Genomic DNA, 12524 nt, shown 5'->3' on the forward strand with positions numbered 1-12524 from the left:
TCGTCTCTGCTGTTCACTTCAAACACGCTCCATACGACCGCAATGCTTTCGTATCAGACGCTTGCTCGATCACCTGCTCGTTTGCTGTCACAATGTACCCTACACAAATCCGAAACATTTGTTGCGGCTCCGAGTCACGACGAGGGGCAAGTTTTGGTTTCCAAGGGTGTTTTTATTCCTCTTCAACATCTCTCCCATACAGAGCCGCCTTTTTCACGTCCGCACGCCTTTTTCACATGTCCGCACTGTGCCTTTATGGGCAGTCGGAGAAATCAACGCCAACAAAAAAAATTACATCCAGGCTAGTTAAGACCATACCAAAGACTATAAAAATGGGACCCATTGCCTCCCTGCGTGTGTGACGATCATTGGGACTTAAAAAAAATAAAAATAAAAAAAATAAAAAATAAAAATTGGGTGCGTATTATACATGGGTACAGGCTTTTTTTCCAGCATCAACATGCCATTTTTAGAGTGCGTATTATACATGGGGGCGCATTATACAATGAAAAAAACGGTATGTACAACCTGTAAGACTTGCAGAATGCTCATACTCAAAGGCACTCAAAGCAATATTATTTATGGCAGAGGGGCCCCTGCCGAGGTGCTGGAACCCTGGGCCAAAGGTAGGTGTTACTGTAGATTACCACAGTGGGGATTTATCCCTACTTAGACCATGGTCATTTTATTTAGCAGTTTTCCCTCAGTACATAACTCTGAGCACCCGAGATGGAGCTGACATGACCATCTTCAGTGTGGCCCTCCCATCAAAATAAAACAAAAAGGTTTACAGGCAATGAAAACATCCCAAGACTCCTTATTAGATGACAGATGACGCAAACACAGACACGTGCACTTGACTATTCATTAGCAATGCACGCACGAAAATAAAGGCTGCCAAATTCAGTTGCTGGTTCCTTATTCTCCACCACAATGTTCTCAACAACATCAGTTAGCAACGTTGTTTTCTATTGTTAAAAATAACATTGCCTTCAAGTATGTGCACCAAAAATATTGCAACAATCACTAATACGAAATATGTTTTTTTTTAATATATATATATTCAAATGTATAAAACCTGCCATAACACTGGCTGCCATGGATAGAATACAAACAAGAGCTAAACATGAGCATAGGGCAATTAGTCTGCTCTGCAAAGCCAATACCAAGAAATGAACTTGAGGTTCAATGATTAATTGATGGCTAATCAATGATCAATTAATCATTTTTTTATAATTATGATTAATCATTTGGATACGCTTGTAATGTAAAGCTGTTCAAATGCTTGAAATTATAATTACTAGCCGGTTTCTTGTAGTCCTCCGAAATTTGCCTTTTTTCTGACATGAATGAACCAGCAAGTGAATCATAATTAATTTGTGTATTGTTTGCACTGTCGATTTGACAAAATGTGTTTTTTTAATAAAGTGGTGGAAATTAGAACATGCTTTATTTTTTATCCAATACACCGACTAATTGAGAAAATAACCAACAGATTAATTGATTATTAAATTAATTGTTAGTTGCAGCTGCAAAATGAATTTTTCTTTCTATACCTCAGGTTGCATAGTCCTGAAAAAATTACTCATCATGCATGTTATGAATCTCACCGTCATTTCAATTGCAATTTTAAACTTTAATTCATGACATTCAAACTTTATCTGCCTGCTGATGGGACTTTTGTTGGAAAACAGTAAAGAGCGACATCTAGTGCTCATTTACTTCAACATTCAGATGTCTACTTTTGTAGTTTAAACTTCAAATTATTCCTACCCTGGGTAAATTTTGAGTTAATGTTCAGTTTCATTTGCTGAATGGCTATTTCAGCAGGAAACAACACAAGAATGTGTCAAAAGACACACTGCAGGATTCTGTGTTGAAACACTTTGGTTTTTATTCCAAAAAAAAAGTATCTGCCGATTAGCAAAACCCAGCTTTAAAATTCCTCTCAAAATGTTGTCACGAATTGATATTTATGACTTTTATTTACACTTGAGGTGTGATATTACGAGAGCCCCTTTGTAGTTAAGAATAGTTTAGTCCAAAAACTGTGATGCAAGTGAAATCAGTATTTTGTATCGTAATGTAATGTTTAACCCTCAGCCAAATATTTCTCAGGAATTCTACCAGGACACTGTGTTTAGCTCTGAGAAAAGTACTCAAGGATGAGGCGCAGGTGACCAAGCCGGTCTTTGAGGGAAGAGAGGGAGAGGACTGTGGTTTGATAAGCGGGGTCTAATTGGAGGACAGACAGCAGCCACCAGCACCAAGCTGGACCATTGGATGAGGCCTGAAAAATATAAGAAATATATCAGCTGTCGTTTAAAGTTCTATGTCTTTCCGCAGTCCACAGTTAATTATAGGGATATAAGTGAATGTATATTAGCAGGTTGTGTTGATGATAAATTGCTTTCATTGTTTTTCAACTTTCCAAAAATGGTATTGACGGATGTTAGTGCTTATCACACAATTTTAAGTGAACACAACCTTTGTCATCAATTTCGAAAATTCTGAAACTTTAAAAGCATCCAAATCTTATGTCGCCTGTAATCCTGTATTGAGAAACAGTATGAATAATTTGGGAAATTAAAGCTTTTTGTTGATATGTATAATAAATGAAAATGAAAACATAAGATTTTAATACTCACAACACAATAGCTTACAATATTTCTACTTTGTCGTTTTCACATTAATTGAATAATACTGCACTTCAACACAATTATTGGTCTGACAATCCAACTATGGACGCGCTGGAACAAACATGCGGTTTTTGACCGGCCCATTTTGGCAATCACACGAAATTCCTTATGGTCATCTTGCCCCTGAACCCAACAGTATTGACATTATGTTACGGACGTACTGTATATATTTCCATTTATGTCAAAAGCCCCAACCTGAATGTTCTCCTCAGTACTCGGCATGATGCCATACTGCCTATTGATTTGTTCTCTCATGCGGCTTCCCAGGCGCTGATACCAGTCCTGAGCCTGTTGATAGACACTGTCGTGGAGACGCTGCAGGAGTTCCAATTCACTCCCTTCGGCCTGAAGAAAGGTGGAAGTCATTGAATCGATCCAAATACGCTCAACAGATAACAGAAACTTTTAGAGCAAGTCATACCTTCATATCCTCCAGATATTCAATATCAGCAGTGTGGTAACCATCCCTTAGACCTCTTTTTAAGACTTTGAACCTGTTGCTACCCACACTGTCCACATAGGACCGCCCATCAGGGAGTAGCTCGAGGCTAAGGATCTCCAGCATGCAGCCATAGTCCGCAAATCTTGGGAAAAGCAAAGGAGAGATGGCAAATAGAGGAACTATATTACATGATATATCATGAACAAATCATTTAGCAATTGTGTCAACTTGCTGTGACAAAGTGGAAACATGTTTTAGACTTCTAAAAACAAGCAACAAATACATTAGATTAAAGGACCAAAAAGGCGTACAACAAGGTACAATGACAAAAAGTGGATATGCTTTTGGGAAAAAGAACCGTTTCATTCAAGTCCAACGGTATAGCAGGTTCGGGGGTTCTAATCATGGCTCTCTAACTCCTTTGACACTGAGCAAGTTGCAGTGATGGTTCAAAACTGTGGCCAAAATTAGCAGTGGTTATTAGATTTTTGACTGCAAAAGCAAATTAGCTGTCCTCTTGTGACAGATCTGGGTTGGCTTTCCGCCAGCATGAAGCCAAATGGGAATTCAGGGTTGTACAATTCGGACCCAACTGAGCACTGGCACTACCAGCTGTTCCAAAAGAGCACTGGAATCAGATCAATTTAAAAGGAATGACTTGTGCATTTGCACTCCTTGTGCTTGTGTCAGTTTCCTTCCACAGTCCAAAAATAAACTGGTTAATAATCTTAATTGCCCAGTGAAAGACCGGTAGGCGGTTCAGGGTGTGTCCGCCTCTGAAAGATCAGTGAACAAAAGCAGGGAAAAAATGAATTTGCCATTCTATTGTATTGTACTACTTTTTTTTAGCTTACAAGGTACAGGAAGTATCCTCAACAACCATCCATCCATTTTCTGTACCGCTTTGTCCCCTAGGGGGTCGCGGGCGTCCTGGAGCCAGCGATCATCGGGCAGTAGACGGGGGACACCCTGAACCGGTTGCCAGCCGATCGCAGGTCACACAGAGACAAACAAACCACTCGCACTCACAATTTGGAGTGCTCACTCGGCCTACCAAGCATGTTTTTGGGATGTGGGAGGAAACCGGAGTGCCCGGAGAAAACCCACGCGGGCACAGGGAGAACATGCAAACTCCACACAGGTAGGGTCGGAGGTGGAATCGAACTGGCACCCTCCTAACTGTGAGTCGGATGTGCTAACCAGTGCCCCACCGAGCCGCCATTCTCAACAGCCCTTCTATTGAAATGTATATGACACTAAAAGAATTGTTAGATCAAGTCTACATTTTAACAGCTTTTATCACATACATTATGTTAGTGAATGTATGTAATGTTTAGTATGTGCATGGAGTTCAGTTCTCTTGAGACTGAATTTTTTACTCTTTGAATGCCAAGCATTTTCAGAATATCAACCCCCAAAATACCAGCCGGTTTTGAGCATTCTCACTATTTTTTTAAGGCCTACAGAATATTGTACTATGTGTACTATGTCTATATATAAATGGTTAGTATCAAATGAAAGGAAAGAAAAAAAAAAGTATGATTCGACCTTATACCCTTCTTACTTATCATCATTTGAAAATAGCTTAGTTTCACTCAAATCAGCAATCTCAGACAAAATAAGGAGAAATGAGGTTTTTGTGCAAGACACATTTTCTGCACAACTGTGACTTTGACACTAGTATTTTTTGGCTTGGGTTCTCAACAGCCCTTTCCTTCTATAAAACATGAACAAAAACAATGAAAATGTGTTTTGATGGCGCATACATCTAATTACATATTTGATAACGTGCGCAACATTTTCACATCTGACAACCTATTTACAAATGTTGGGCTATTTACAGAGATCTTTGCGTGGGTGCTCAAAATGCATGTGGTGTTTTGCTATTCAAAAGGGATGTATTTGTGCGTCACTGTATCAGAATAGTCGTCAGATGACGACAATTAATCCGGACTGTGGCACAAACACTTGCACACACTACGTGTATGCCCGAGCCGGCGGTGGCTTGTGATGCGGACTTGTCTGTCGCGTACTTACAGTCACCTCCTCTAAATCTGCTCAATTGTAAGCTATTAGAAAAACGATCGCTTCAGTTTTGACATTTTTGCTCACTCTCTACATTACTCACTACATTCTCCATTGTTTTCCCATTTGGGCTGGCCTTACAGTTTACATCACCTCTCTATGAGCCAGCAAGAACAACTCTTGCCAGGAGTCTTATCCACCCATTAATAAAATAGAGTTGACGAGAGTACTCGTCGACGGAATCCTCCGTCAATAATGTCAATGACTTTTGTGGGGAAACAACTGTGGGAGGAACTTCGGCTAAGAGACTTTGGTCAAATGGTCCCATTGATTACCATAAGTTTCGCTTCATGGAGCAGTGTTTTGGAACGATTTTCTATACCGCGTCTTCTAAGCGATTAATCGTTATTGTGTTGAATAATGTCTAGCATGTCTCGGAGCTTGTTGCGCTGCTGGCGGTTGTACTTAACAGCAGAAGACTAATCGGTGACAAACAAGAGCTTGATTTTAAGTCGTTGCCACCAGAGATTCCAGATTCTACACTGCAATAAGGAACACAGACAAATGAGTCTGAGAGTCATTTAAAAAGACCCCCTTGACGTTGACATGTGCTCCTTTTTATTTCATGCACGAAGCACGACAACACTCGCATTGAACTTTGTGCATTTGGCTCCTAACAGATATGTCTGCTTGAAGCTAAATAAATAAGACTGCGTCGACCCTCTTATCAAAAGGCGCCAAACTTTATCACCCCTCAGAGCTTTTCAGATTCATCATGACTGAAGCAATAAAGTTCAGAAACTAGTTAGACATGTGACTGAACCTTTGTCACCCTTCTACACCACTAGAATAGCAGAGAGCAAGAATTGAATGTTTTCTCATAAACTGCAACAATTGGCGTTCCCACATTGTTAAAGTGTCATAGAAAGTGGAATCGCACCAAAGATTCCCAGTAAAAGAAATAAAACGGTGGTTTTGCTATGCCGGAGGTTCCTCACAAATTTCCCACAAGGATCATGGGGCGTAGGACTAAGGTGGATAAACTACCGCTAGAAAATAATTTGTAAAAAATTTTAAAACTAGTAGTCTCAGTTTAACGTATTACTAACGCGATTAATCTAACCCGCTTTTAATGCTAAACATTTTTTTAATCGTGTGATTAAGGCCCATTTTGGCCTGATAAAATTTGCACTCTGTTCACATACTGTTGACGTAGAAAAACTACACCTCACAGGATCTGGCGAGGCCGGAAATAAACATCAAGCACGCTAACTGGTGACACTAGTCAGGGCTTGTTGTGCATCTGTTTTTAGAAATGAAAGCATCATGGGGAGTGATTTGTAAATTCTTTCTTGACAAATCAGAAACAGGTTTAAATTCATAACAAACTTTAAAAATGGTTTGTTTCACTATAGGCTGAGTCCTTGTTTACATTTCATATGCATGTTGTATTTTTTATATTGCCCCAATTTTGAGTTCTTAGACTGGACTGTTGAGGGGCTGTTTGTGTGACTTTTTATACATATTGAATCCAATTCAATAGGTATCAAAATGATCTAAAGATATCTATGGATTTTTTACATTAAATAAAATGTGCAATTAACTCCGAGTTTAAAATGTGATCAATCATAAGTAAATATTTTAATCGCTTGACAGCACGACTTAAAATGTAACTTGTGTTTTAGATTATGATTGTGTTTGGCATACCCTTTTCCATGTTCATAACTGCACATGCCAAACTTCTTTGTTCCTGTCTCCATACAGCGACGCATCATCAGTCTGTATCGCGGCTCAAAGATGTGCAAAGGGCATGGCACACCGGGGTAGGCCACAGTGCAAACAAATATAGGGATGTCCTTTGTGAGGCTGAAGAAGAGAGGATAGATAAAGAGATAGGCAAAAAATAACATCACGAGTGGGGATGGAATTTGATATCAATCCAAAATGCAGATTTCATTTTATGCCACCAACTTTGACAGTTCAGTCATCTCTGCCTCATGTATTTGTTTTCTTTCAGCCAGTTGTGATGGGAAAAGGCATTCCATGATATCCAGAACCACAACTGTGACATTGTATTTCCTATTTTTCAAGTACTGCAAGTAAACAGAGAGAGAGAAGGAGAGTTGTACCAGTGTTTGGGTCTGAATTTCTGTCCAAAAAAATGACAGTGAAATAAAACAGCAATAAATACGGTACACTGTGGTTACCTCTTGTAGCGGCTGCTTGCAGAGAGGACAGCGGAGGTTGTGGTCTAGACTTCTCTCTATGCAGTTTTTACAAAAAGTGTGACCACATGGGGTAGTAACTGGCTCATGAAACAACCTTTAAAATGCACAAATATATGAAATCATTAAAAAAAAACACACACACACACCATCATTCGGGCAGTCCTTCTCAGATAGTGGGACGGGACCCACATTTTTTTTTATTTTGCCATAGAATCAAGTGTAACTCCAAGTGGTAGTGGCACTCTATTTTTGTTTGAATTTCAACAAATTGATGCACTTCAAACCTTTTCAGTTACAGTCTAAACCTAGCTACTAACTAATCTAACTAGGGCTAGCGTTATATATATATATACCGTTTTTTGCCGTGTATAATGCGCGAAATTTAACTAATTTATTGTCCTAAAATCATAATAATTGGCATTATACATGGGCACAATTTTTTTTTTAAATTTATTTATTTATTTATTTTTAAGAAAACCATGGTACAACAAAACCAACAACAGGACTGACCGACAAATGATGCGATTAGGGGTGTTAATCGCGGGTTTTGTCACGATACGATATAATATCGATACAAAGAACTATGATACGATATTTGCCAATATCTTAAAGCCTGCTGCGATTCATTCACGATATATCGCGATATAGTGCTCTACGATTTTTTTTTTTTTAATAAAAAATATAGAACAATATCCTGATTTATAACAATTCATACGCAAAATCAACAAGGTACTGCAAACTCTTTATTTAGGAAATTACAAGAGTATTGCAGTATACAAAGTGCTTATTTTAACACTGAACTTTGATGTCGTGTTTTTTCTTTAAATGGGCGGCGAGATTTGTGCTCCCTGAATATTTGATCACCGCATGGCAGGATTTACAAACTGCACGTGTCTTGTCCGTTGAGCCATCTTTTCTTTGGAATCCAAAGTGCTTCCAAACGAATGACTTGAAGCCTAAAGGGGAGCAAATTTCCTTGTCTTTTTGGACACTAGCCATAGCACCAGCCCAGGAGCCGCGTACTAGTTGTCGACTCCCCTTTCACGTGCCTGCTCTGCTCACAATACAACGCCGCGGCGCGCACTGCTCCCGGAAAGAGGAAGCAAGCAACAATGAACTGGATTTCAAAATAAAGTCGCGTCTAATGTCCGCGGTCAAACACGACGATATAAATCGATGTTTACGTTTACGTTTAGCATCGATGTCAATAAATCATAGAGCATTATATCGTTTAATCGATGTGTATCGATGAATCGTTACACCCCTATTATATATATATTTTTTTTTTGTTTGCTTTACTATTAATAATGCTACAATGTTGCACTGTACTTTCCAAAGTGGCTGTAACAGAAAATATTTGAAAAGCATCTACTACCTACTTAGCAAACAACCATGGAGACCAATATTGTTTGAGGAGAACAAGAGGCTGACCTGATGCAGAGAGGGCACTCAAAGTCTGACACAGTGAGTATGCTCAGAGTTTTATCCATGCAGTGTAAACTGGCACCTGAGAACCATGGAATATATGTATTTTTAGGTGAATTTGAACAAATAGACACAATATCTGAATGATGAATGTGTTGTAACAGAAAACATTGACTTTTGATGAAAAATATGTAAAACCAGAACATCTGTGTCAATTATAGTTTGTCACTGTACCTCTGCCATTCACGTCCTCCTTTCTTGTCATCACTTCCTCATCATTTTCACTGGCAGGCAGGAAGGTGACAGCTTGGCAGAGGCTGAGGCAGCACTCAGTGCTGGTGTCGTGATTCACTTTGGAGCTCTAAAGAAAAAACGTTTTACAACTTGGAAGATTTTAAGCAAACACTTTGCAAGCATTCTTCTCACCCATTTCGGAGCACGCACCTGGCACCTGGCGTCTCTCCTGGCTTTGCCCTCTGCATTGCCATGTGGATAATTGAGGGCCTCGAGGTGTGTTACCTGGGTGCCACTGAGGCTTCGAACGGGGTAAGAAGCCTTCAAGTAATCAGCCAAGACCTGCATGATGCAGGAGACTTCCTCTGGCACTGAAATGCCCTCTGCCTCTAGGATCTGTAATTTTAACCCAAATACTATTACACATACCTAGATTACACATTTGGAACACGACAACACAAGTAAAAGAGTATGATAAAATACAAGACGTACCGAGGCTCCACAACATGATGTATAACAACAAGTAATGTTTGTGTCCGGTCTTAGCTACAAGGAAGGGACTGAATGAAGTTGGTTCAATACTGACAGATCTGATTGAAATACTCAAACAGGTGCATTTGGTAGTTAAAATATGAAGTGTTCAACATTCTGTGGTTTTCTATTTGCTCTATACTTTACACAACATAGTCAGGTGTGGTGTGAACAACCTTCTTGATTTGATTCCTAGCAGGAACAAAGTCGGCTTGAAGTTTGAGGCAATGGTGAAACTGGATGAGGGATTCAGTCTGTTGAGCCATTTCCAACAGTATGTTCCCTTTACGAAAGAAGCCCTGTGTACACAAATGTTCATGATGAGCATCAGAGTACCACTGCCTAAAAAAGTTTTTTCATCAAATTTCCCACAGCCTGGTGAAATCCAGGTCTCCACATGAACATTTTGATTGATAATTTTCTTGCTGCATCTACTTTACCTCAGTCCATAATGGCCGAAGACAGCAGAGGTAGTCAAGGTCCACCAGAGCGTCAGAAAAACGCAGCAGGCCACAGTTTGCTTCAGCCCTGTACAGCTTCAGACTTGGATCTTCTGGGACTAAAGATGAAATGAGTGACAAACGAAAGCAAGGAAAAATGTAATTATGTAAAATTTAATGTATTAATTTGTTTTCCATACATTGTGGTGTGGAACTTGTAGCAATGACATGAGTTGAGTCAAGAGCTAAAGCCATGTGGTGTTGCTTAAATCTTGTCAGCTGAACACATGAGTTTACAAATTTGTTTATAATTCTGAACATGAAACTGAATTTCTAACATTTTACACATGAACTCAAATTGGTATTTTAGATTCAAATATTCTATCTGCAAGCATGATTTGAATCTGCAGTTCAACTCAATAATGAGGTGAGGATATAACAAGTTTGCTTTAACAGGCCAAACAAGTGTTGCCATCTGAAATTTGAAAAAAAGAAATTACACAATGAATTACACAATGAATTGTTATGCATCAGCTAAAAAGCCCAGTAGCAATAAAAGACACTTTGTGCAGTACTGTTAAAACTGTTACTTAAGGGCAAAACTGTTACTTAAGGGCTGCCATACTAGAAATACTGTTGACAGTCCCACCCATACTTTGAAATTAAGCCTACAGTACATTCTGTCTTATGAATGTGAAGTCTCAGGATTACGAAAGTAAAAAAATGCATTACATATGTAGTCACAGGAGTCCAAACCTGTACTGGATACCGGAGCCAAATAGGTGATGATTGTTATTGTTATCATGATTATTAAGACATGTTTAACTAGATTAACAAAAACAGTTCATTTATTGGCATGTTGAGGCCTAACAAGTAGGCAAAAATAATGGGGAAAGTCACCTATTTAGACTTCATCACCGGTGCATAAAAGACAATGATTAAAAATGTGAAAGCCCAAAATGATGGCTGAAAGATGTCAGTGTGTATCGTGACCATTCCACTGTTTTTGGATGGTGTGTTTCTGTTCCAAGTTCATTTTGCACCTCCACCATTTGTCACATTTCATACAATGCAGATATCATAATTCCGACCCCCCAAAATTGTGCATTTTGTAAAATCAAAATTACTGACGCTCATTGTGACCGCTATACCGCAGGATCTTGACAACAGTTGCAGAAGTTGGCTATTATTAGGCCACTTAAATATGGAGCAAGTTTCTTGTACAAATTCGGATTGTATGAAAAAGACAAATACATTGTATTTCATATTTGCAAGGCCTTTTGCAATCAGTAACCAGCAAACAGAAAGGATAACCTGGCGGATTTGGACAGCATTCCGAGCGGGGACGTTGTGATGCACGGATGGGTGCTCGAGTTCAACCTTGCGAAACTCGGGTTAACGTGAAGAAACCAAAAAGTGACACGAAAAGTTAAGTGCTTTTCTATTAGCTTTTTGCATATGGCTTACCTTGCTGTATTCCATCGTTGACGACGCGTAAAGCTTCCTGGTACTGCTTGGCGCGGAGCTTCTCTTGCAAGTGGCACTTAATCTTGGCGTCCTCGGGCCAGCACTTTTCAATGACACGGATGAGCAGAACATTGTTCTTGGCGTCTCTCATGTCCCTCTGTTTTAGCCTCTCTTTACAAGTCGGGCATTTAGACGGAAAGTGGGTCCCCGCGCACCTCCTGCAGAAGGTGTGACCGCAGGCAATGGTCACTGGCTCCCACAACGGGAAGAGGCAGAGTCGGCATTCCAGTAGCTCCATAGTAGGGGTTTTCTGTCAGCACAGTAACCCGCGACGAGAATCGGTATTTCCCTTATAGCCAAGCAAAGACTTTTCCACCTCGACTTTCATTTACTGTATGACTGCAAAGGTGAACGCGTCTCCACTTGAACCCGTTGTTTGGCTAAGATTGAGCCGCTGTTTATCTCTACTGCACACATTTTCGTTGCTTATCTAACGTAATCGTGTTCTGAGACAACTCGTCCCCACGTTAGGATAAAACTACAGCATTTAGCAACCATTACGTGTTTCCCTTTCCACCAGGTAGATTAAAAAAAAAAAATCTGGCTCTTTAGAGTTAGTAGTCGCTTTTCTCGCCGATCCAAACGCAACCAACGACTCGACAAAGCCCAACGGGAATATGTTAAAGATTTTCGTGGGCGCTTCTGTCCGCGGATTGCCCTGTTTTGCTGAATACTATGCACGGGTATATTTCCAGGTTACTGTGTTACACCATTACGTTACGTAAATAAAGACCACGTGACGTAGCAGCGAAGCTGCTGATTGGCTAGGCAGCTTGCCGTCAGCCCTGTTGTGAAACCCTTCGTCGCTGAGTTTCATAACATAACTCGAAGGTAAATTTGTTGGAACACCAAGCACCTCAGGACAAATATGATCACAGTCGCTTGCGCTCTGTCAATTCTGGTAAAAGGCTATTCCTTTTAACTGCTTACATAACGTGATGCGCGCACAATACAGTGGCTGGAATTCCCAAGT

The 12524-nt window shown here is 39.9% G+C and overlaps 1 protein-coding gene across 2 annotated transcripts; it reads right to left on the reverse strand.

The window, feature by feature from the left end:
* Positions 1-151: 151 nt before the first annotated feature.
* On the reverse strand, positions 152-12283 carry lonrf4 (LON peptidase N-terminal domain and ring finger 4). 2 transcript variants are annotated; one of them, XM_061277418.1, is made up of 12 exons: positions 11492-12283; positions 10025-10143; positions 9761-9883; positions 9246-9449; positions 9054-9180; positions 8826-8901; positions 7374-7488; positions 7138-7259; positions 6874-7032; positions 3121-3283; positions 2895-3044; positions 152-2290 (listed from the first exon to the last, which is right to left on the reverse strand). In XM_061277418.1, the coding sequence occupies exons 1-12, from the start codon at positions 11787-11789 to the stop codon at positions 2141-2143; spliced, it is 1806 nt and encodes a 601-aa protein (XP_061133402.1). In that variant the 5' UTR covers positions 11790-12283; the 3' UTR covers positions 152-2140. The 2 variants fall into 2 exon arrangements, with proteins under 2 accessions (XP_061133402.1, XP_061133486.1); XM_061277502.1 differs by having other exon boundaries at positions 9264-9449; positions 11492-12282.
* Positions 12284-12524: the final 241 nt, after the last annotated feature.

The sequence above is a fragment of the Syngnathus typhle genome, linkage group LG1, assembly GCF_033458585.1.
Source record: "Syngnathus typhle isolate RoL2023-S1 ecotype Sweden linkage group LG1, RoL_Styp_1.0, whole genome shotgun sequence".
Taxonomy (NCBI): Eukaryota; Metazoa; Chordata; class Actinopteri; order Syngnathiformes; family Syngnathidae; genus Syngnathus; species Syngnathus typhle.